The sequence below is a fragment of the Callionymus lyra genome, chromosome 17, assembly GCF_982586985.1.
Source record: "Callionymus lyra chromosome 17, fCalLyr1.hap1.1, whole genome shotgun sequence".
Classification (NCBI taxonomy): Eukaryota; Metazoa; Chordata; class Actinopteri; order Syngnathiformes; family Callionymidae; genus Callionymus; species Callionymus lyra.
In genome coordinates this window covers 9250155-9277153 of record NC_141834.1, presented here as the reverse complement: position 1 = coordinate 9277153, position 26999 = coordinate 9250155, and the positions used below count along the sequence as shown (strand labels likewise).

Sequence of the window (26999 nt, the reverse complement as noted above, 5' to 3'; positions counted from 1 at the left end):
GTGAGGACGTAGAAGCAACAACAACAACAACAACAAAAAAAAAAAAAAGTGGTTTTGGTTGTGAACGAGTAACGTGTCAGTTCGGGGTTGGCAGACGTTTGGCATGTCGAGAAGGAACAACACATCAGGTGAAGAGGCAGAGGAGGAAATGTGGGATGAAAATATTTTGAAGGTTAGTTGTCAAGTAGCGCATGAACACGCCGGAAGGCAGCATTGGTGATGCAGACATCCGGAGGGCAGCGTTTGGTGTGATTAGATTTTAAAAAAAAAAAAGAAAAAAAAAAGGGTTGATTCAGGAAAACTAGGAATAATCTCAGTTTCTCATGTGAAACTTTCTCCGTACCTCTGTCGCTTATCAAATTCCTTTCATGATTTCTGTTGACACAAAGAAGTCGGCGTCTCAGTGCAGTGATTTTTTATTCATCCACCCCCCCCCCCCCGAACCCCATCATATTTATGACTCCAATTTTCCACTCACCCAATTTTCAAATCATCATGACAAAAAAAAAAGAAAAAAACCTGACAGTTCTTTTTTGGTATTTGCTCCATCTCTCAACTGACAGTTTGACAAGTGTGCAGTCCTCATGACTGAGGCATCTGTCTTTCTCTCAGGCTTGCTCTTAGTCTGTCTCTCTTTTTCTTTTCTTTTTTTTTTGATCCGTCTGTCTGTCTGTCTGTCTGTCTGCCTACGTCCTTGATTAGCAATCACCGCGGCCTAGCCCGAGTTGATTCCTCGTGGAAAGCTTTAATTCTCCCCACATGGCGGCAAAACAACCAGAGCGTGCAGGAAATCGCTGCTGGTAAACACACAATCACTGCTTCTCATTAACACTCAGATTTTTTCCATATACATCCTCTTAAGTGAAATCATTTCTTAATCTCTTAGCCTCGCTCCTCTCTCCCCCCCGGAGGACCACCGGTTCTTGATAACTCTTGTTGCAGATGCCTGATGGTAGATTTGTTTGCCCACAAACATGCTGTTGGTGTTTTTTTCCTTTCATGGGAAATGGCATGTGGATTAAATGGAAGAGGGGAGAATAATCAGATTATGAGTAGACGTCAGAGTGAGTCAAATCAAAGGAGGAAAAAAACAAACCCAAAAAGTTAAAAAATGAAAGAACTCCTTTCAAATATTTAAACACGTTGGGGTTGCCAAGTTTTGAAGCCCTTCAGAGTCGAGGGTGGATCATATTGTGGATTCAACGTACTTCCAGTAGCATAATAGTCACGTCGAGAATCTGACAAAGAGACGTATGACTCAAGGAAACTCCATGAAAAGAACAAAACGGAAGGTTTTTAATAGAACATCACAAAGAAAGTCACGTCCGTCAAGTATTATATGTCACTCTCAAGATACTTTTCAGACTTACTGATGTGTTTTGCATGACATTACAAAAAGTTATTTACTTGAATATGTCAAACTCAAGTGCAAGGAAATACTTTAAGGTAATTTAAATCAGGGGTCACCAACCTTTTTTGTACAGCGGTTTAATGTTTGGATTATGTTCACAGGCCGACGTTGTGGAGGATTTCAGCTGATTAGTAGAGCCGGCTCTAGTAGGAGAACTCACATTTCCCCAATACTTAAAACTCACTGGCTGCCAGTTCCTTCAGGATCAATTAAAAAATGTAATCATAGTTTTTAAATTAACCCAGTCAGCTGATAAGTTAGAAAAAAAAGGAGACATATAATAGCATGACCTGGTTACAACAAGATACTTGTGTATTTGCATCTATGCATATTTGATTGTACGCTGATGATAGTGTTCTGTATGTGTGTCTCCGAGCTTTTAGACACCATATGTTAATGTGGGAGTATCTTTGTGTTTAAGTATTATTTATATGGAATGAACACTCTGAAACAAAAGTTTTGTTTCTAGAGTTTGTGTTTTATTCATTGTCACTAGTCAAGAGTCACATGCTAATGTTATTTAAGAGACAAAATGGTGGGGTTTTTTTCACCTTAAAACACTCTCCAGGCAGTAACAATCAATAGAACATGTTATTTATGGTTCATTTTTCTTTGTTTGCGGCCCGGTAACAAAAAGACCAGTACCAGTCCCCGGACTGGAGGTTAGGGACCGCTGCTTTAAATGGCCAATAATAGCTTGAACAATATACTTTAATGTGAAAAAACACAATGTAAGAGAGGAAACAGATGCATGTTTACTATTTATTTTTATACTGCATGTAAAGTTGTGGTACATTTCAGGGAGGAAGTGGTACGAAAGAAAAAAAGATTGACTAACGATCAGATTTGTTAGGTTGGCAAAAGCTAAAAATGGCCAAAGGATTAAAAAACAAGCTGCTCACTGTCACTGTTCCTTTTATAGCTGTGTCGGAAAAATGGTAGTCTAATTAGAATTGTGTTTGGAGTACAGATAGTACCTGTCATCCGTGTGAAAACTTGTTTTCTCTTCATCGTGCTCTCCTCAATCTGTTAATGGATTTCAGAGCGAAATACTTCCCACTTAGACAAACTAGTAACAAGCATGATCTTGATGTGTGATAACTTAAAAGTACAATCATTTCAAACATCATCTATTACATTAACAACATAAATTAGGTACAACAACTGCATTTTAGGACTTAATGTTACGTTATCCCCTTTTTTTTTTACTTTTTATATATGATGGATCTTGAAAAATAACTTAAATAATGACAACAACATATATAGTAATATTGGTTCGTCATATACCCATTTGTATATTATTTTGTGAGTATTAAGTGAGAAAAGATAAATATATATATATTTAAATAAATAAATAATTGGTATAGCTTGCCAATGATATTGATATACAAACAGAAACAAAAAACAAATGTGTTTTTAATTTTCTCAGCCATTTTGTGTGTTTCATCCAGTAACATGAAGGTTAAAAAAAAACAAAAAAACCTTAAGCTAGCTTTATGTTTGCTAGCTAGCTAGCTAGTGCTGGGTTTGCCAAAGCTGTGCATCTTTAACCTTGATATCCACGTAAAACTTATTTGCACAATTTTAGTTAAAGTTTAAAAAACATAACGTTTAAGTTGGACTCAATATTACTTCATAAATAATGAGATATTAAAAAACCGAGGTGCAGCAAACTAGCAATAGCTAGCATTAGCTAATAGGAAAACATGGAACTAGCTCAAACTTTGTTTATGTACCTTTACATTTGGGAATAAAGCTAAATAAAGGAAGCATACAATCATTTTCATCTTTCTAAACTGGCATTCTACTTTGATCTTATATATCTGATAAATATATATATATTTTTTTAGTTTAGGCTTCGAGCAAAACAAGTTAAAACAAACCTGTTTAAACTGGAATCGAAAAGTTAACAAAGGAAGTTCTTAACATCTTAAAGTACTTTTTTATTTTTAAATCGCAGTCACTTGAAATTACAGAGTCAATATATCTTCCATTCAATTCAGTCACGATGACGTAATAATAAGCCGAAGGGTGCATTATTTCAAGCTGTGGAGAAATGATTTCCGTCCCATGTCTTGTTTCATAATTCCTAGTTCTGCTCATAAGGAGAGCGAGGGGGTTCTGTAAGACGTGCTTTGGAAAAGTTAAGCTTAATCCAGGAGTCAAGTCCCGTCTTTCCGTGAGAAGTTTTGTGGTTGGGATGTGAATTTCAGAAAATACCTTTAGCCACAACTCTATACGAGTCGAACTGGCGTTGATTCATTAGTTTTTACTTCTTCTATTGTCTGATCTCTTGATATTCCAACTTTAAAACTGAGGATTTTTCAAAAATAGTATTGAGAATTGAGTTTGTCAAGATTTTAAAGTACTTTTTAAGCTTATAAATAATAGAGAAAAAGAAAAGTATAAGAACAATTTTTAGTTTTTGTGTTTTCTTTCATGACACCCACTGTTCTCTGGACGCCACCGTATGGGGTCTCCCCTCCACCATTGACGATCTGACCGGGGCACGAATCAATAACAACAAGACTTGGTGTGTGATTTTGTTTCAAGACGAGATGTATCGATCGTTGCAGTCCATGCTGGGAGATTGACACTAACCTGCTCGGGGGAAATAAAAGCAACGGTAAGAACTTTGAAAACAAATCCTTTGATATAGATAAGATTTACTGACACTCATACTACTAAAGCTCTTAGATAGAAATATAAACTTTGATATTGTAGAGTGCAGTTTTCAACGCCAGTATTGAGAAGGAACCATTTATTTTAACAATACAATGACATGTGAATCCAACATAATCATAAAAATCATGGCCCTAATGGTTGTACATTGTATTTATCGTCATATTTGTAATTTTACCCAGTGGCTGATGTGAAGGCTTTTCCATTTATTTATTGTTTTTGTTCCATTAACCTTAAAATATACTTTTAAAACTACAGAAGTAGCCCCAGCATTACAAAGAAGGTTTTTTACAGTTTCGTGTTCTATAATAGTTCTAATAAGTTAACAATTTTCTTTTTCTTTTCTTTTTTAACACTTCATGAATTTGTTTTAACTCCTGAAAAATGATTAAACTATTTTCAACGTTCTAATATTGTTGTTTAAATCGTATTTTTTAAAGTAAGTCAGACATAGTGTTAGTCATAAAGTAAGTGTTTTCATTCTGAGCATCAAAATTCTTGACAATATTCATGTCAGAATGAGGTGCGGTGTTAGGCATAGCATTTAAAAAAATAAATACGCTCTGCAAAAAAAGTCCCTTAAATCGCATGTTCAAACACAGAAAACATAAAAGGGAAAAGCTATTTGGTGGCGCTCTTTAGATCTATAGAATAATGTGTATACATGGGGCATCAGCTCAATCAAAGACGAACCTTAGAGTTTATTCTAGCAAACATCCACCGAGGACAGACTTAAATGAGCAAATTAAAGGATTAAACTGGGCACAAAAATACACGTTTCGGCGGGGGAACTGCTTTCAGGTAAGATTCAAAGCTCCAGTCCATGTGCAGCGGATAGAAACAGATCTTTAGTTCTACGACTCATGCATGAATATTTAACCTCCAACGCTAGTCTTTTTTATGGAGCCTTGTCAAAGTTTGTGTAAGTTAGTTACTAACTAAGTAAGTACTTGTGGGACAAATTAATACATTTTTACAACAAAAAAAGGAAGACTATGCTTGAGCCATACATCACTAATATATAAGTATATGTCATATTTATAGGATTTAAACTGCAGTAATTGATATTATATACACAGGAACACAAAGCTATAGCAGGAAATTTCAAATTTCACCTTTTTTTACCCTTGACTTATATTAAATAATCTGAATTTTACATCAAATAAACATGAAAACATTTGATAAAATGGACATTTAGCTCCAAAGTCCAAACAATTTTAATCGATGCATTAGTTTTCTATTAATAATATATCATTAAATTGCATTAAAATTAAATTCTGTTTGTTTGCTTAAGTGAAATAAAAATAAAGGTTTACCACTTTTCATTAAATTAACTTTATACAGAGCATAAAACACAGGATGATGATTTATAAATTAAATTATATACAACATTACTTTGTAATTTGCAGTCGCAAATTGACATAATGTTTTTTTTATTTTGTATTAAAATGCTTCAGAGCATGCAGTTATTCGCTAACGTAACCACTTGGGTGGTGATCCAAACAAGCTAGTGCTGCATAATACTTAAGCTACATCGTTCATGAACGGATGAAAACTTAAAAGGGATTAAGGGACATTAAACGTTTGATTTCCCCACTGATAAGAAAAAAAAAACATTTGCTCCGTTCAGTTGAAATCATAAATCACTCCTCGAGCTTTTATGGCAGGAACCTCCCGGGAACATGTAATTAACGTGTAATTAAAGATATTTAATCATACGATATTGTGTTTTGCACTGTAGCCATTAGCGCTCAACAGTATTCCCCTCATCTGCAACGCCGCTATAACAAAGTCGTGTAAACTAACAGAAATGAAGATGAAATGGATCTAAAAGTAGTTAGTAGTTAGTGTCTGAAGAAAAAAGGTAAATATTGTGGTGACTTCTATCATAGAAATACTAATAAAAGATTTAAAATGTCCTTCAACTTAGTTCTCGCTGTGACTGACTACATGCTTTTTTTTTTGGACCGCTGTGTTTATGAACAGAGAGTCTAAAAAGTAGAGATCAGACAACCCGTCAGCTTTTTATCGAGCCATGGACAGAGTTGAGACAGAGAGACCACGGAGAGAGTGGGAGACGCATCCGTCCATCAGACTCTTTGTGACCCCCCTCCCAACCTCCCCCCCCAACAGCTTTGATCAAAGATGACAGGGAGAGAGGGAGCGCACAAGTGGGAACAGCCGACAACGAGGAGGAAGATAGAAATACAGGCCCCTGTGGTGTTGCCAGGCTCTCGGGGGCCACTGCGCTTTTTTAGCTTGTAATTAAAGCAAAGCCCGGATTCGAGCTATTTCCAATTTTAGGCATTCGTGGTCTCTAATGCCCACCTAACAAAGGACTGTCAGAAGCAGGACAAAGCAGGGAAGGTACATCCTTGGACGAGGAGCTAACAGAGACTAGCACCTGGGGATGCATAATATCCGCTCGCCTATTCCCAGCACCACTGTACCTTTAAACAAATGTGCGCTCGCAGACGAGGCAGGCCACCTAATTGCTCTGGCAGCTATTGAATGATGACAATGGCCGTGGTGGGAGTTGGCGGGACTTTGTCAGAATGCAGGCATTTTTCAGTTGCACCAAGAGAGTGGAGGGGGGGGGGGGACGCGGTGCCAGAGCAGATTTGTGGTCAGCGCATTCACCGGGTTTGTCTAATGACGGACGCTTACAGGATGAATTACGGCCCCACATTGTTTGGCTATTTTTTTGCTAAGGAGACAAGAGAATGATAGAATATACATCAATGAATACATGTCGGGATATTAGGAAAAAAATGTTTTGTGGTTGAATATCAAACATATATTCAGTCCTTGAAATGAATACAATAAAATAACACAAAGCATTTATTCGTTTTCCTATAGACAACTTGTGCAGTAGCGCTCTCTAGCTGGCTAGGGTTCAACTGAAAACAGAACTAAGTTACAGCTTTTCGGTCGGAGATGGCGGTTTAACTCATTTCCACCATAGCTTAAAGGGATACTGTAGTTCAACTCAATATCAAACTTCACTTATTTTCTACTCAACAGAGTACAGAGAAGCAGATGGAGTGCACGAATGCTCCTTACCAGATGCAACACTTATAGACTCAGGGACACATTCATTCCTAGTGTTATTAGGATGTTTAATTCTGAATTTGGGGGCAGGAGCGAAGTGCAAGTACGATGTATTATATTCCATGTTAATGTTCGTATCCTTTTCTTTGCGTTATTTCCTTTTGGCCTCTGTTCTTCATACTCGTACTTTGTTTTGCTCTTTGTTCTTGTTTTTATGATGTCTGCTGTGAACTGAAGCCCAGTTTCCCGAAGGAGATTTCCAGAGAGATTAATAAAGCTAATCTAATCTAATCTACTCACCTTCATTTCGACTAAGAATTAAGATTATTTTTAGAGTAGTCTGTTGCTTTTTAGAGTTATAGACGAAAATGTGTAGCGACCAACGCCCACTAGTCTTTATCTTCATTAAAAACATACAAAATACCTCCATAGAGCTTCTTTTTTTAAACTTTTGTAATTGTTATCTATTTTGTATTGAAGATCTGAAGATTTTAAGTGAATCATCACTTTAAATATCAGGAAAAAGTTCTGAAGCTTCAGAAACCAACAGCACATCCTGGTTTTCAAGGGTGGTAGACTCTTTAGTTTTCACCAAAGTTTGCAAATAAACTGTTGTATCAGGATATTTTCATGTGGTTAAGTGTGGCTTTAAGTTCTCTTTCGATATAAAAAAGCCAATCTATCCATCTAAACATCTCAGATAGCAAAAATACATTCAATCAATGTTGAAACATTGTCAGGAAACCTTGATGTTTGATATTGAAACATCATTGAAAGTTCTCACTATGATCAACACCCAAACCATTTTAAATTCTAAGGGTAACCTAATGGATGCTAAAATAGCTGAACTTCCTCTTTTACATTCCCTAGTTTTCTTCCTCAAATAGATGTCTTATATAAACTAACTCAAACAAATATCATTGAGATATTATTAAAATGTCCTTGAATGCCAAGAAACACCAAGAAAATGTACTTATAAATATGGAATATTGAAAAACAAATATTATGAAATATTTTTCTTTACTTATTTTCTTCTTTTTTTTTCTCCCCAAATGTCTTTCATTATATTTGTAAGAAAAACATCCTCTACCTGCATAATGAATTTAAAACCTTGCCGTGTTCCTGCTATTTAATTAAATCTTCCAATTATTTTAGAAGTTCCTTCATCTCGGATTAGTTTTTTAAACACAAATATGAGCACAATCTGACAACCAGAAAACATCAGTGGTGACATCAAAACCAAAAGGCCATTCATGTTGTGATTCGTAAATCAAAAAAACTTGTGGTAATTATAAACATTGTGGATCGGCAATGCTCTTCTACACCAGGGGTGTCAAAATAAATAACAAAAGGGGCCAAAATATGTTGTCTGTACGGACTCATACTCGTACAAACTGTAAGATTTATTTTGATTTTTATTTTTATTCTTGGAGATTCTTTCTTTCCTAAATGTGTGTGTTTGTGTTCCTTCATCAAAGTCCTTCAACAACAGTTTCCATCTTATTCAAAGTCTGTGTATAAATGGTGAAATCCTTAACCTCTAATCTTATCTGGCATCTTTATAGGTCAAAACAGACGTGGACATTAATCTACTTTGAGCCAACCAGACGAATAAAATGACTTGGGTTCAGCAGGATTTTAATTCTAGAACAAAACAAAAACATTGACGTTGCTAAAGCTAGCTAACAAGGGTGTTTTACAGAGGTGTTCTTAACTTAAAAAAAAAAACACTAGGTTGGTAGCCAAGGTACTGCTGTTATCACATCCTTTGTCAAAATGCAGAAACCTTAACCAGAACCAGGCTCAGCATTGGGGAGCTTTGAGCGAAAAAGCGTTTTTGATCCAACAACAATATCAATCACAGCAAGTGGTTCAATACAAGCAGTTCAGCGGGAAATAAAAATCAAGGCATGAGGAACGCGCTTCAAAATCAATCTTCAAATCACCAGAATGAAGTAACTCTTGGTGTTTGTTAGCATCTCCTAAGAAGTACTAACACTTCTGACATCAGCACCCATCTGCTCCGCAGTCAGAGGTCATTTACATAATGAAAGAAGAAAATCACCAAGGAGGCAAAGACAGGACAGCCTTGCCATTTGGCAGACAGCGAAAATGAAGATGGAAGGAAATGGTTTGGCAAGAGCGAGGCATTGAACAGACAGAACAGCAGAACTGGAGTGAGGGATAAGGATGGCAGGAGTGCGGAAGATGCAGAGAGGGAGAGACAGCAGAAGGGCTTGAAGGGCTGAGATAGTTGAACCATGAAGACAGGCCTGCCAGTGTTTTGGACGGTATATAGAAACATTTGGGAGAAGAAAAAAAAAAAGCCAGTGGAGGAGACTTTGAAAGCGATAGAAAGTGGAAAGCCTTTAAAGCCGAGGGAAAAAAAGTCTAAACAAAAAACTCAACTTGACTGACTGGTCGGCGAAGTTAGAGGAAAGTCTGGATTTTCCTTACCTTGCCCGACGTCGGCGTGACCGCCGCACATATGCCCCGTTTGACCGCTATATCGCCGCCCGACGTGGTGACGGCTACCGTGACCGGGGTGGGCAGCAGGGAGGGGATGACCGGGAGGGGGAGGAGCCCCGGGCGGTTGTTGCCATTGACCACCGCGGAAGCGCAGCTGTGATTGGCTCCTCCATTGTGGAGGCCGGACGGACGGATGTCTCTGCGCTCCCAGGGCCCGCGGTAGTCCCTCTCAAAGCGATGGTGGTGGCGTGACATCACTTCCTCTTCCTCTCAGAGGGAAAAACAGGGACAGGTCTGTCGAAAAAAAGAACTTTAAGTATCACTTTTGCAAGAAAATACCAAAAAACAGTCATGTTATATGGGGTATAGACAAGGTACACCATGAAACTTTCAGTGTCTTGAGCAGCAGAATCCCCAATTTTTTGTTCTTCACGATCTTATGATTTACCGTGACATATTTTACTTTGAAAAGCCTCTCCAAGTCCGGTGCTGTAGTTCCCAGTATTTTTTTTTAATAGGCCAATTCTGATTGAAAGGCTTGTTCATCAGACTTGTCGTAGAAGGTCACGAAAGACAAACAAATAGCCCGTAAGGTACATTATGTCATGATGGACGTCAGACACGACCCTACGAAATTCAAAAATTGGACGCCGTCAAAATCAAAACATGACCAGTTAAAATCAGGCACATGCTGCTGAAGCTCATAGTTACCTACATAGGCAAAAAAAATGACCTCTAAACTAAAAAAAACACCTTTCAAGTGTATTCGAATGTCCTCCCATCTCTAGCACAGTGGCCTCGGACAGGCCAAGAGAACAGAATCAGCTCGACACGGAGCATCGTGTAGCACAAGCGCAAACCTCTATATCGTCTCATAACTCACAGCCTCGCAGGATCTAAGCAGTAAAATCTGTCACAGATGGGGTTTTCGGAGCGGAATTCTACTGCTCACCGAAGGCGAGGTGTGTTTCCCGAGCCCTTGATAACAGATGAAATAAATAACCAGGTGCCACGAGCCCCCTCATGCAAAATCCCCTGGTCTGGACAGAAAGAGAGTGACAGCGGATGATAAGTCTTTATTCTGCACACTCGGGTCTGGAACAACTTTTCCTGACGTGCAGACGAGACTTAAAATATGAACTTGTTCGAGTGTGTGAACAAACAGGATTGACGGAATGTGTGTCTCGTTGAATTAGTATTTGATGTGAAAGATGCTTTTTTTAAGTTCTACTGATAACTACTTTGTTATAACACCATCAACTCAATGTTTTTGTTTCTCTAAAGGTGTGTTTTTTCCCTTACAATTGTTTCTCCCTATTTTGTTTACATAGTTTATTCGTTCGTGACAGACTGGAATAAAAATGTATTTGACTAACTAGCTTGGATTGATCTTGAATTCCAATTTTGTAACCTTTCGAGTCTTTCATTAGGTAAATACATTTATTTAAAGTGTTGTACTTTCCCCTAAGATTGCTAAAACCAAGCTGTACCGCTTGCACGCTAACATTGCTATCATAATTAGCATTGAGTATTTTTTTCAAGACTGTGCAAATGGTGAGTATTAGTAGTTGTAGTATCAGTAATTGTATCCATTAATTTCTATATTAAGGAATAATCAATGACTACTGTATTGAAAAAATAAATATATTGGTCCTTTTTAAATATCCAACTTGATGTTAATATTAAGGTAACATAACCTCAACTTACACATTATGATTGTCCAACAATAAATAAAAAAAGGAAAATACAGACATGAAAAAAAGCCAACATGATACATCGTTGTGTATGTTTTCTCCATTTTTTTTTCTCCTAGTTGAAATTAAATATTTCCTATTCTTTCATTGTGACTATTGCCTTCTGTTAGCTAAGCTGATTTTTCCCACAAGGCAAAACTTTTGGTTGATTTTTAGCAAGTTTAATGAGGTTTTAATGACCGACTTTTTTGGGGGGCTTATTAGCCGTTCGGCTCTTAAAAAACTATTGAGCGTACAGTTGCTCTCATTAGTACAATCTCTTCTTGAAGTGAGATAAAATGGCATGTGCCTTCACCACATGGCCCGAATGAGTACTAGTAATGTTTTCTAGCAACCAGGTTAGTTCATTTTGGACTTCAGTATTTGTTTAAAAAAAAAAAGGGAAAACAAAATACGCATGGGGAAACTAAAATAAATCTGTAAAACAGTGTAATCTCTGACTGCATGACCAGTAGAATTGTCGGTGAATCCAGGCCATAATAAATGTGTCCCAAAAACCAAACCTTCCCCAGGCACATTCTGCACACAAAAACAGGAAAGTAAAATAAATAAACAGCACAAATCAACGTTATCTTTGCAGGTGCCAGAAATGGGGGCAAAGCACATTTGAATTCACAATGCCACGCAATTTATTTTTATCAATCCTGTTCACACGTGAAGTGGGTACATTCCACTGTGTGCTTCCATTGTGCCTCGGAGACGAGACGCGTTTGTGATTTACTGCTAATAATGACAGTGACTTCTCTTTTTTTTTAATCTCCCTGTAACCTTGCAGGCGAATAAACATTGCGTGTTCTTTATGGATCCTTCAGGGTCTCTGTACACTTTCTGAGATACAAAATCCGACCTAGATAAGTAGAATTATACAATAAAAATGGATAGAATTGTGTGATCTGACCTTGTTCTTTAAGATGTTAAATGTATTTTATATAATTCATAAAATAAAACCATGAATTTCAACCGGTATAGTAGTTACTTATGTACATATTCAACTAATAAGCAACTAAATTATTAAATTTTTATGTTTCTTAATCAAGCTATAGATCGCTATTTCATAAAGATAACTTCAGATTAGAGGAGTAAACCCTAAACTACGTTTTTGATTCTCTTTGTGAATGTTTCAATTAAAAGTTGTTGTGGCACCAGGAAGCCCAGAAATCAATTAATAATATTGAAAAGTGAGCCTTCAAGATGTTCAAGTCTTTAATGTTTGGGCTTGATTCGATTACCGAGTAGCCATCGACTCGACGAGTTTCTGTCCTTGCCGCTGATGATTGCTGGAGGTTCTTAACTGTATAATAATTGATCTGTTGCTTTAATTGAATTAGCCCAGAAGATGATGGCAAGCAAAAGGACCGAGAGGAAGAGACGAAGGGAAGAAAATCAAATTTAGAATGACGGATCCCTGTGTGCATTCAGGCCGAAACCGTCAACAATATACTGTTGGTATCAACCCCTCTCCCAAGAACTGTTTCCACAGCACGTGAAAATAGTAAGTTCAGCTGTTTAGCCGGGTTAATAGTTTAGACTCAAACATTTCTATGAGTTCATCAAAAAATAAAGTAGATTTAAAGATACCAATGCTTCTTATGATAAGGTAATAACTATAGTTTTAATCAATTATCAATCGCATACTCAAATAACTGATACATCCTCTAAATAATATAAGCATTATTTAGTTAAGATTTATAAGTTGGTCATTTTCTAGTGATGGTCTGATGAAGCTTCGTGAAGCTAATAACATCATTTTTCAACTGATGGCGCCACCTACTGACCTCTTAACACCATGACACTGTTTCATGAAGCTTCATCAGCCCCATTACTAGTTATTTGCACTACTCATTAACTATTATATGCAACTAGTCACACACACAGAAAATGTGTAAACACAAGGAAATAAGTACATCTAATAAATATTTCGAATTTCCAAAAAACGTATTCCCAATTGCTCCTAATGTGAATGTGTCTTTTCCCTGCTTATGTATTTACTCCTTGTGGATTCTATTCTTCTTTTCTTCCTGTCAATTACACATCGGGAAATGTGGAGATTTGGAGGATTCCAGATTTAAAAAATTGATTACAACTTGCCAGACAATTTTGCAAAACATCCACACAAACATGCCTCGACTAAAGACTGAAATTGCAAAGATATTGCGTTAAGCAATGGACCAGTTGTAGGGAAATTAAAATGATGTAAAGTGTGTATTTATATCCGTTTAAATGTATTTCCATATGTATTTCTACCTGTCTATATCTCTATTTCCAATAACTTTTTTATAACCTCATCGTGGCACTTCCTGCATACCATAGCTTATCACCAGGTCTCTGTTAGAATTGTGGCTGATGCAGTATGTTTAATATTTACACTTGGCTCCTGAAACACTGCAGGCTGTACCAGCTACCTCGAGGTGGATCAGACCATAATAGACAAATTTATTTGTACAGCACATTTTTATACCACAGGCGGCTCTGGGAGGTTATTCAAATTGCAAATCAGTGGTAGAAAATAATTAAAACGGAGACAAAAGCATGTAAATTAATTCAAATGGGTGAAGTCATTAAAAGTGTTTGGAAAAGGGAAAACGTCATTTACGGGTTTACAAACCGGAGGAAGAATTTATGATCATAAATCTTGGGTCACAACGAGGCTTTCGACTGCTCATGGTCCAGAGAATTGATAGGCGTCTCAGATATAAATGTTAGAGTGATTGATTGACAAGGAACAGAATAGAATAAAAAAAGAATAATAACACCTTGTAGAGATTTTGTTTTGTCATTGAGCAGGTTTTAGGATGAAAACCGAGGCTGATTTCTGCAAGTTACAAGTAAAAGGAAAAAATATTGGATCTCGGATTTAAAGCAGGACAAGATTGGACAAAGATCTGAGTGAAAGCCACCAGGTATTACTTTGGTATTTTTCTTTTGAAGCATTGACCGATAACATCAACTACAACAACCAATTGTTTATTTCGTTTAGGTTAGATCTTTTTTTTGTTATTTGTTTGTCGCTAGTTATTTACTTTCAGAACCAAATGACAATAAACCTTCAATGCTAAGTTAGCTAAGAGGGAGTTAGCATAAATGAGCTGTTACATTTTCAGCGATCCAATAACTTAAAATGTATTTTAAAAGTATGTAGTTACTAAACATGAGTTATAGCGGTATCTATAAATATGCACACTAAAAGAAAAACATCAATTTACTATTTTTTTAAGACAGGATGAGAACATTTTTTCCGTAACTATAACGAGGGACCGTCAAAAAAAGAAGTTAAAAAAGAGTGTTATTTAATTTTACATATATATATATATATATACAGTATATATATATTTAATTAAGAATATGACCAGTAGGAATAGCAAAAACTAAACAACTAGGTGATTATTTGAGGCGTTCTAGTGGGACATACTGAGGGCAAAAAAACAACCTTCAGAACGGTCGGATGTGGCACCTGTTCCCCAATTTTTTTAGGGTTAGTTTTAGAGCTAATGAATTTGTCAATAAAGCCAAAGTGAGGTATCTACAACGATAACAAAGTTGATGTTGAAGTTGTAAATATAAGATCATACTGAAACTTTCTAAGCCTTAAGGAACTGTTTTAATTTTTGGCACGCAGATTTATATATTTACATTGATTTTGGGGTAAAATAATAATAATAATAATTGTATGTTATTAGCAAAAATGGAGCCAATCTAAATTATAAAACAAATATGAAAAGCACAAGTGAAAAAAGCGCCATTAGACTCTTGATAATTTAAGCAAACACAGCGTAGCTCCAGTTCATAATAGTCACATTATTGCAAACCTGCTAAAATATCTATTTTGCTTTCAGACAAATAAAGATAATTTGTCTCATAATACCATTTATTTTCAATTGCACCACTTACTTAACCTGCAATTTTGGAAAGGCCTGGCATGACATTTGAGTATGTGCAGCATTCTCGGCGTGACGTCCTGTCATTCTTGCTCTATGTATGTCAGAGCATACTGTGCAACCCGAGGCTGGCAACTGATCCCTGCAGAGCGAGTGTCAGCAAAACAAATCCCACTACATTTTGCGGCTCTCAGAGAACAGATGGGATTTGATCGACTAATTACAGCCCGAAATTCTCTTCATAACTCCTGCACCGGCTCCTATTTAAATGTCCAGGCGTGTGCGCGCCGGCTTCGGGGAGGACATGAAAGGGTGTTTGCGAGGGTAACAAGGAGCGATAAAAGAAAATCTCGCTCCCCGAGGCACTTGAGGAAACAGAAACACACCTGCCAGGCCCTGCCAGAGCAGATAAACACTTAAATGCATCACATCTCCAATGACACTCCGGTCCGTGCAGCCACTGCTCTTGGGAGAAGGTGCCAATAAGCGTTTAGCCATTATCGTTCACGTCCAATGAGCCGACTGTCAGGTCTGGACGACACAAAAGTCTTTCAACGTATGATAACCTTTTGCTGCGAGCACATGTAGGGAACTTCACAGACATGGACACTATATCAATTTAAGGAAGCTAAGGGTTGGACTTGGGGTATGGCCTAGTGATGGGTTGATGAGCCCCGCTGTCTTACGCAAAACTAATATCCGTCTTTTTCATATGCAATTTGCAAAAACTGAACAATAGCTATTGTTGACCTACTTTTTTTTACCTACACTATCTTCACCCAAAAAGGTTTCTATCCAATATCAGACCCTTTCTTATCTCAAGCAATTTACCACCACTGTCATTTCTGTCTTATGTCTACCCTTTTCTGACCTCACCACTTTCCATTTTCCACCCTCATATTCCCTTATTGGGGAAACAGGGGGGCTGAAGCCTATCCCAGTTTCTTCAGGTGATAGGCACTCTGAACAGGACGTCAGTCTGCCTCAAGGCACACAACGACACAGAACCATTCAAAGACAAACTCATACCTTTCAATTTCCCCAAGTTCCCAATCAACCTCTGTATGTTTCTGGACTGTGGGGAGGAAACCAGAGTGCCTAAAGTAAACCCATGTAACACAGGAAGGACATACAAACTCCACACAGAAAGGCCAAAAGTCGTAACCTTACACTACACCGACCTCTTCATTTTAGACAACCTAGTTTTACCTCATAAAACCGTCAGTCGCTACTTTTTTCTTATTTCCTCAGACAGGGACCGTATGAATGATTACCAGGTATTTTGGTAAGCCGACGCAATTCTAAAGTAACAGCAAACAGCAAACAGCAAAGGACATTTTGAAAAAAAGGGTTGTTCTCCAGACAATAATGAAAGCAATGAATATATTGCAAGGTGCGCCTGAAGGGGTTATACGAGTCTTCAATCTAAATGGGCCCATGTAATTAGCCCACATTCAACTATCCATTCATCTTGGAGCCAAGGTCAGCAGGGAACAAAACAACCCGTGCAAACCCAGAGGTACAGTCTCTCCTAACTGTTCCGGGGTTTGCCTTGAGGCCTCATCCGTCAGATATGTCCGCAAGACATTCTAAGAAAAAAGCGTCCCAAAGATGCCTCAACAGGCTTCACTCAATGTGAAGGAGCCTACTCTGAGTCACTTGGTTGGTATGGTATCATGAAACAGCTGATGAGATATCATGAAACGGCTGATAAGGTATCATGAAACAGCTGATAAGGTATCATGAAACGGCTGATGAGATATCATGAAACGGCTGATAAGGTATCATGAAACAGCTGATATGGTATCATGAAACGGCTGATGAGATATCATGAAACGGCTGATAAGGTATCATGAAACAGCTGATGAGGTATCATGAAACGGTTGATGAGGTATCATGAAACGGCTGATAAGGTATCATGAAACGGCTGATAAGGTATCATGAAACGGCTGATAAGGTATCACGAATCGTCTGATAAGGTATCACGAAACGGCTGATAAGGTATCATGAAACAGCTGTTAAGATATCATTAAACACCTGATGAGGTATCATGAAACGGCTGATAAGGTATCATGAAACGGCTGATAAGGTATCATGAAACGTCTGATAAGGTATCACGAAACGGCTGATAAGGTATCACAAAACGGCTGATAAGGTATCACGAAACGGCTGATAAGGTATCATGAAACGGCTGATAAGGGTTTAATAAAATGGCTGATAAGGTATCACGAAACAGCTGATAAGTTATCATGAAATGGCTGATAAGGTATCATGAAAAAGCTGATAAGGTTTCATAAAACAACAGATAAAGGTATCATGATACAGTGTCTTTATTTTTGAAAGGCCACCAGATGGTGCTGTTTTGATAATGATGGCAGGTCTTCTGGTGAATTAGTAGATCAGAAGATTAGAAAACAGAGAACAACGTATTAGATTGTTTGGCACACCAGTGAATCACAGGCTTTTACTGATGGTCCAGCTCTTTCTTAACCATGACAAAGCCGTCAATATATCTTAAACTCGTAAACAAGACCTCAAGATATTTAAGCTTCGCTACCTGGGGATGAATCTTTTTCAAACTTTTTTTTCCCAACAATTGTCCCAAATTTATAGGAGCTCATTGTCAACCGCAAATTCTTTCAGCAAAAACTGAAGAAGCTTTCAACATCTGTATGAAGCAGTGTCCATTCAAGGTTTGATGCACCCAAAGTTCTAATGACTAATTTGATCAAAAAATGAATTCCAAAAGCTCTCAAAATATTTTCCAAAATTTGCAACACACTCTTCTTGAAAGCAGCTGAAGCTGTAAGACTTGAAGTGTGTCCCAAATCGCACACTTAAACGGCCACCACCTTAGTGACGTAGATGACGCTTAATGAAAGCTACGTCACAGACGACGCATAGATACCGGTGTAAATGTCTCGGGGAACACTCATTTTACCACAAAAACAACACATCAACAATAAAAACACAATGAAACACAACTTAATAACGTTTTCCAATTGGCGAAAAACAGCTGTCAAGTGTCGGCGATATGGTTCCAACGGCTTGTTGCAATCAGCGTTAAAAAGTAGTAGAAGGACGTGTCAATTCATTTCCAGTAAGTGTGTAGGAGCAGTTTTTGAGATGGTACTACATGTCGAAATGTGTAAGTAAGTACACTGTACTGTAAAGCAGTAGCAGAAGTGTGCTATTTGAGACACAGCATTGTACTTTGCTTCCTGTGTTCAAATTAACAAATACATAAAAGTGAAAAAAATATGAAATTGCTACCTTGAAAGATGATGATTATTTTTATACTTTTTGTCTCTCAACCAATTGTCTTGTACTTGATACGTAAATAAAGCAGGCAGTCGCAATGATCCGGATGACTGGCATCTCCACAACAGCTTCAAGGATTAAAAGTTGCACAGCATGAGTTGCGCACATATGCGGTAACATGTGGGCATTTGCATGTGTGGGACGCCCAGTGCTGCCCACGAGATGACCTCATCGCCATCGCCATGGTGACGCCTGTAATTGAACTCCACAGTAGGACCAAAGGTGACGAGCAAAAAAAAACATAGCGGATCAGCGGTCTTGTGCCAGATTATTCCGAAAAATCTCTCCAGAAGGTGGGAGAGCAAGTCGTGCACTTCTGAGATCGGCATCTGTTACTGGAAGGCAGCAGGCAGCACATTGGATGAGTGCGACAGGCCTGTGTGAACGCAGTCATATGGGATTTGTGCAGGAACACGGGAGGAAAGAAATGATTGAATGTGGCAGCAGTAATGCGAGACAAAGGAGAACAAAAAAAAGACGGGAACACTTCCTGAAATAAACATCTCATCTCGGGGTAGTCTTTGAATAAATTAAGATGCGAGCGAAATAAGTCAGTATCTGAGACAAATCCATTAATGTATTAAAAGAAAAACTAATTGCCGATTCTTACTCAGACTTTCCTAACTCCTGCTTCCTGAATTTGTGTCTCTCGATCACACAAGCATCAATAAACTCACTACTGGCCTCTTAATAATGGTTGATAGGAGTTGTTACGTATACTTGAATTAGCAATGAGCTAATGAGCACTGAGAGGGCACATACCTCAGCCAAGGAGCTCGTCTCAATTGGCTCGAGAAATATATATAATAAAACAAAGAAAAAGGTTCAAATAATTGTTTGCATGAACTAGCTTTAGCAAGCACAACACTATTATTGATTTTATTTAAAATAATTCACACTAGAAAGTGTTTTTAATTTAGTGATACAACTGCATTAGATAAATTATGGGTTTTTCTTATGTTATTTTTGGAAGAAATAGCAGCTAGAAGCCATACAATTGGGTGACAAATCCTTCAAAACATTCTTAAATCCGGATGGAACGAACAGAATGCCCGCAAAATATTTTAGTGATACAATTGTACTCTGGATTTGATAAATCATGAAGAGTTTTTTTTTCCTCGCTACTTCTAGAAGAAGTATAGGTGTAGTAGCAGGTAGAATCTGTACAAGTAAATGACAAATCCTTCAAAACATTTTTGAATCCAGATGGAACGCACAGAATTCCCACAAAATATTTTAGTGATACAATTGTACTCTGGATTTGATAAATCATGAAGAGGTTTCTTTTTCCTTGCTACTTCTAGAAGAAGTATAGGTGTAGTAGCAGGTAAAATCAGTACATGTAAATGACAAATCCTTCAAAACTTTTTTAAATCCAGATGGAACCACAGAGCGCCAGCAAAATAATTTAGTGATACAATTGAATGCCAGATTTGATAAATCATGATGAGGTTTTTTTCCTCGCTACTTCTAGAAAATGTATATGTATAGTAGCAGCTAGAATCCATACAAGTGGATGACAAATACCTCAAAACATGTTTAAATCCAGATGGAACTACAGAAAGCCTGCAAAATAGTTTAGTGATATTATTGTACTCTGGATTGGATAGATCATGACGTTTTTTCCCTTCTACGTATGGAAGTAGTAAGTGTGTAGTAGCAGCTATAAACCGTACAAGTGGATGACAAATACCTCAAAACATGTTTAAATCCAGATGGAACTACAGAAAGCCTGCAAAATAGTTCAGTGATATAATTGTACACTGCATTTGATAGATCATAAAGGTTTTTCCCTTCTACTTATGGAAGTAGTAAGTGTGTAGTAGCAGCTAGAAACTATACTAAGTAAATGACAAATCCTTCAAACTATGTTTAAATCCAGATGGCTCTACAGTATCCTGAAAATCTGTCGAGAAGAATCGACAGGGTGTGGCCGAGTTGTTCAATGTGTTTCTGTTCTTCGGGCGTAATGTTTTGCCTTCTTGGCAAATTGGACGCCCTTGTTTTCGCAGACCCAGCGAATGCACTTGCCACGGATACTCCCCAGGAGGAAGGTCTCCGTTTCAAAAACCGTCGCAGGATTTGCTTCCACTGACAGAGCGACAGAAGCTTTTAAAACCAGCTGCTACTTTCACACGTCTGCACTAATGATCAACTCGTCCATCATCAGATGCTGATGGTCGGAACGACAGGAGGACGAGGAGGAGGAGGGGAGCGGGGACTCTAACTTTTACAAGGACAAGACATGGCTGTAAATGAGAAGTCCTGTGGGACACAAACTTAACACACACCGTGCACATTCATGCAAGTGTATTCATCCTGATATTTAAATTATGGTGGAGACGCCTGGAACAGGAATAGCCCGGAGCAACAGCAGCCAGGAGTCTGACTTTTTAAAATCACCTTCTCAGCCGAGTCCGTGGCCTCCTCGGCGCAGCAGATGATGAAGACTAAATTATTCATCCTTCACAGCCATACATGAATGTTTGTTTTTACTGTATAGCGCAGGAGAGGGCAATTAATTTAGAAGAAAAGAGGGGGGGGGGGGGGTACACACAAGACGCAGTTCAGTTCAGGTTAGGATAATTGGTTTAAAAGTCATTATTTATTTATTTATTTTTTACAGAAATAAATCAATGACTTTAAAATTTAATGAACGAAAGAGTTCCCTTTTCATGGTGCATTCCCTTAATTACACTTTAAATTCGTTTCTTTAACTGTTTGTAAATATTGGCTTGGATTTATTACTATAGTTGACCACTCATGTTGAGAAAAATCACGTTAGAATTAGGGGGGAAAAAGTAAAATCCTCAGTCATTACACGGTAGTAAAGTTTAGAATAAATTGTGTGGGTATTTGTCTCCTTTTTAATTTGTCTCCTGTGCAGGTTTTGTTGTATTTTTTTTCAGTCTGATCAACGCTTAAAGGTCAAATAATGTGAAACTTCAACTCTCCTGACTCACTCACATTTTTCAAATGTTGAAGTCTTCCTCTCCAAGTTATAAGTTATTACTTTATAAAGTTTTCTTCCCTGTCAAATCCCAGCTAACAAGAGGTTACGAGAGCAGACTCCATTATGACGCAATAATAGCTTCACTCCTCCTCCAGCCAGATGTAATCACATCTGCTTTGTTTATACAACGAGCCCCTTGGAGGTGGAGACTTACAGGATTGATGACGCCACACAGCAGAGTGGGTGTGGTTATGGTAAACAAGATTTTAGCTTTTGAAAAACCAAGTGTTTTCAGAGGGCGGGGTTAAGATCATTTTATAATGTAAATAATTCCAATTTAAGACACACTTAAATCAACACATTATTTGCCCTTTAAAGAAATAGTGTCTTTGTAAATACAGGACATTAAATTGTACTGCAAAACTAAACTTTATAAAAAAAATATAATTCTATAATACAAAAAAACATGTATTGTGCAATATCCAAAAATCTAAATAGCAATATTTGAAAAAAGTAAATAAAAAAAGAAGAAAATAAAACTATGTATAAATAATGGATTTATATACTTATGGACATAGAGTTTGAGAATTGACTTCAATCGTCATCGATGGCCAATTTTGGACCCTGTGTTGACTTATTTGAAAAGACTGCATGAGTCGACATAAGTAGCTCTTAATACTTTTGTTATTGATCCGAGTGTCTTTTGTTTCTCTTATAGTATATTGTGTATTATTTCAGGTCGTATCAGTTGTGTATTTATTTTATTCATTATTACCACTCTGAGAAGTATTTCAAGATGCATATTTTAATTTAATCACTACTTATTTGATCCCTTTAAATACATTTTGAACACAAAATATTTTCAAAACATCATAACATAACCTGTGGAATGCCTGATACACTAAATGAAACATGTTCTCTTACAGTAAAAATAAATTGGCCGCAGAAAGTCAAGTGATGTTTTTTCCAGCAAAACAATTTGTGTTGACCAAAACCATCCACACACACAAAAAAAAAAAAAGATCAGTACAACCTTTCAATTTTGAGTCATGTCGGCAGGGTGACCTGACCGAGCAAAAGCAAGGCTTTCTGGGTATTTTTAGCTGTTGACTCTATTACAGTTGAGGTCTAATTGATGTTCCAGGAGGACCATTACAGGAACTATAGAAAGGAAAGGCTGGAGGACAAACACACAGCAAAGACACAAGTGTGTGCGGGGGAAAAGAGCAAAGACCATCTTTGGGAATTAGAAGCGAGATGAATGCTGCAACCTACTGGCACGGAAACCAACAGGCCCATTGTTGAGATTGATTCCCAGCATTAGAGGCTGCAATTAATTCCTGCAGTTTGAGGGGAATTAGTGCTTTGCAACAATTTGTCGGCCTGCTTGGTCTGAGTGGGAACCGCAGATGCACAGTGGTGCACCATAAAAAGAGCCTAGAAGTATTCAAGACGAAGCAGGAGCGTGGGTGGGAATCTCAGCCAAAATCAGCATCTTTTTCCCCGTGATAGATAGACACCTATAGTTCACCAACGGCTTCGGCGAACGCCATCACAAGGCCGCTGGGAAGAATTTGACACACAGGTAAACATTACCCGGAGGCTAATCACCAGTCACTCCGAGCTGATACAGTACTAATCTGAATCCAACGCCTCGCGCTTCCTCGGCTAATTCGCCCGCAGAGTTGATGGTAATAGATGGTATTTTTGTATGCACCTAACAGCATGATGGATGAAGTAGTTTTCCGTGACAAGTGCACACCCTGCAGTGATTTCATGTTTGACAGAGCAAGCCAAGGCGTTTAAGTTAGAAAACACAGGCCTACAGTCGCACATAACCCGGCAGAAATTGAAATGTTTGAAAGTGTTGCTTGGAAGAAATGTGAAATAAGAAAAAAAATGTAAAAAACGAAACGATACAACAAGTAATTGTACCAGAACCCACTTTATTTTGATCTTTGAAACCTTCCATGAACGTAAGATAAAGGCAAATTGCATTTAAAGTAATAGGTAATCCAAAATTAAATTGTACTCATTTTCTACTCACTCTCATGTCAACTGAGGGTCAGGATTAGTTTCAGAATAATCTGTTCTTTTTTAGAGTTATGCACAAAAATGAATGTTCATTTTAATGTAATGACTGGAGCTAACATTTCTTCGTCTTCATCTTCGTCCAAAATAGACACTTTAAAAACATCCACATACATATAATAATGTCCCTTGTTTAAGAGCCTCGACATGAGGAAAAACTGTATATTTGAAGTTGGATTGTAGCAGAACCTTCAGGTCATTCAGTTTATCCTCATTCAAACACATTGCAAGGGTCTAGTCTAGTGTTATAATATAATATAAAATAAAATATAGTATAACCATATAGTATACACATTTTTTCAGAACAATTCCTCAAGCCAAGGTTTCGATATGAAAACGTTGTAGATGAGCAGTATGCAGGTATTTGGATGATTTTAAGTGTCTTTTTGGACGAAGATTAAGATGAATACAACTGAGCATTTTAAACCCTGTTTACTTTTTAGTAAAAATGGTTACACTTACGTTTAAAGACTCAAAACTTCAATTGTGAAAGACGGATGATATTTTTTTTAAACCTTCATCATTGGATTAAATGCCATGTTACAAATACATAGTGTGACCAGCATTATGGCAGAAAATATTAATTATTTTAAAAACAAACAGCGTTAAAAAATCTGCAAATTGTGAAGCTGCACAATATATGGATATAGCAAGGGAACGATTTGAACTTCATTTGATTCAACTTCCCTGGCAGAGTAACAACAACTAGGTAGCTACTAGCATGTTTTTGCTCTACAACTTAAACCATTGAACACCACATTAGAATTTTTGCGGATTTTTCTCAGTAATGCAAACTTAAAACCTAAATATTTACTAATTTTTGTGTCTTTTTTCGAAGTCTTGTCGAGTGTGCCATGTTTTGTATTGGTGAAATGAAGGAGAGTATGTAGCATACAATACCTCAGACAACTAAACTTAAAAAGTTAAAGCTAAAGTTAAAAGCTTGAGTATTAAATTAACAAGAAAAGCCTCAGTAGGTCTACCAGGGGACACAAAGAAGTTTCTTGAGTTTTTGACCAAGTTACAGCAGGATTTGGGAGCTGGAAGAAAAGGGGAAATGCCACAACTGATCATCTTCAGAACTGAACCAGGAAGAACATCGAAGACATCTGTCTCCTTTGAAAAAAAAAGATGAATTCATATCCATCTTTCCAAACTCCTGTAACACATATCAATGGCAGTTTTTGTCTATTTTCTCTCTGTTATTGATGTTGCAAGAATTAACCAATTATTCATTATGCAGACCTGATGTTTTTCCCTCGGCACGGAAAAATAAACACTTTCAACAATTCTTCTCTCAGAGAAACCATTAATAAGTAAAACTGGTCTGTGCTCTTTCCGATTCAAGAGGAAGAAAAGGTAAAAGACAGGCTTCGTATAAAGGCAGTGTTTACCTCTGGAAACTGACCTTTAGTGCAGTGAGAAAATAGATGTTTATACCAACAAACAAACATTAAAAACACAAAAAAACTATTGGTTTCTAGAACCAGCTTGTTCCTCTTTGCTGTGCTGGCAGTGTGGATTTGTTTGTCTATAATAGATTTGAAAAACGAATCACAAACGCTTGATAAAGCGTTACATTTTCCAGACACTGATGTGGCCTGAGAAAAAAAGGGTTTATTTAAATTAAATAAGCAATAATGTATAAAAGTATCACATCTTTAGAGTTTAGTATTAAGTTTATTAGAAAGAAAAAAAATGTCTTCGTCCGCTACAAAAAATAAAAAATGTATCTGAACCATGATTTTCTTTATTATTATCTCAAGCATATGTCAAATAATGATAAAATGGATTATTTATTTATTATTATTTACTTAAGTTAATGCATTAATAAAATAAAATATATTTACAATTAATATAAAGTTGGAGGATAGACTTTTGTATTATGTAATGTTTTTAGACAAGTTTGAATGGTGAACAAACATAAATCATGCATTTGTTCATTTTCTTTACCCCTTAATCCCTAATGGGGGTCTAGAGGGGGGGCTCGATTCTATCCCAGATTCTACGGGCGAGAGGCGGAGGACACTCTGGACAGGAAGCCGGTCTGTCGCAGGACACACAAAGACACTCAACCATTCACTCATACCTATGGTCAATACCTCCAAGTTCCTATCCACCTCTGTATGTTTTTGGACTGTGGGAGGAAACCGGAGTGCCCGGAGTAAACCCACACAACACGGGGAGAACATACAAACTCCACACAGAAGGGTCACAAGTCGGCTTGTACTTTGTCACTTTTCTCTTTTTCTAAAACTTGACAAACTCTTTGGGATTGTCACTTTAATAATCATTATTATTAAATGTATTTACCTTTCGCTCTTGCAGGGAATAAGCAGGGACCGCAGATAAATCATTTATTTATTCACATTTTTAAAAAGAAATAGGCCGACCGCATAGCGTGACAGGTAGGATGTGCCTTTATTTGTAAGATATACTTCATCTTTACAGTTTTTAATATTAATATTATACAAGTTTGTGGTTGACACAAAGTCTATATTATGAAGTCACAACTCCAGTGCGGCGTTTATAAATATTGTTTTACGATGAAGGGATTTGCGTGGTCGGGGAAGAAACCGTCACAAAAGCCAAAACAATCAGGATTATACTTTAAATCCTCCAAATATAGCGAGTAGTCATCCATGAAGACTGGGACAACAAGTGATGTTGTGAGTCTGCAGCGCAGTGCCGAGACTGCGAGTCAGAAACGCTTCATAGTGAGCCAGGGGAACCCAATCTTCACACTCAACACGCCGCCGAGTTAATTAAAACACCAACTTTCAACAACACACCAAAAAAAAAAAAAAAAATCCCAACGTTATGACACAGAGTGGGAGAGAAACCTGAGGGCTTGTGAACACACTTCCTACACTTTCCCTGCGTTCTCGCGCCGGGTGGAGAGGGAACAGCAGACGCCAATCACCCTGTGTGTTTCAACAAATCAGTGAGTGTGTGCACCTGTGTGTGTGTGTGTGTGTTCGCTCCCCGCACATGGCAGCTGTCGTCTTTTTTTTTTTTGTTCTCCCGCTGCAGACTTTTGCGGCATCATTATGTCCTCCAAACAACAACAGCATCAAACAAACAGCCAGTGCATGATCAGCTCCAGCTGTGCGGGGCTTCCACGCGAACAAAAGGTTACATGTTGACGTTGACGCCGTCCTCCTCCTCGCGGACTTACACGTGTTGCTCTGTGTTCGAAGTATTATGGGATTAGAAAGACTCAAGTAAACCGGGGGAAAAAAGTTGACAGGTCGCCAGCATGAGCGAGTGTTGTCGAGGATCTGGCAATACGTATCATATTGCGATACTGTAGTATCAAGGATACATTTGTAGTATTGTTTAGTACTTGACTCTGGTGTTGCAGAATGTACAGACCACACGACTCTTGACAA

The 26999-nt window shown here is 37.6% G+C and overlaps 1 protein-coding gene across 2 annotated transcripts in view; it reads right to left on the bottom strand.

Annotated features, from left to right (window-relative positions):
- klhl29 (kelch-like family member 29) overlaps window positions 1–26999 on the bottom strand; it is a 379680-nt gene that overhangs the window by 243851 nt on the left and 108830 nt on the right. For both annotated transcript variants that reach the window (XM_087813067.1, XM_087813068.1), the window contains exon 3: window positions 9602–9907. In XM_087813067.1, the coding sequence (XP_087669193.1) occupies window positions 9602–9868 (267 nt within the window). In that variant the 5' untranslated portion in view covers window positions 9869–9907. The remainder of the gene's footprint in view (window positions 1–9601; window positions 9908–26999) is intronic.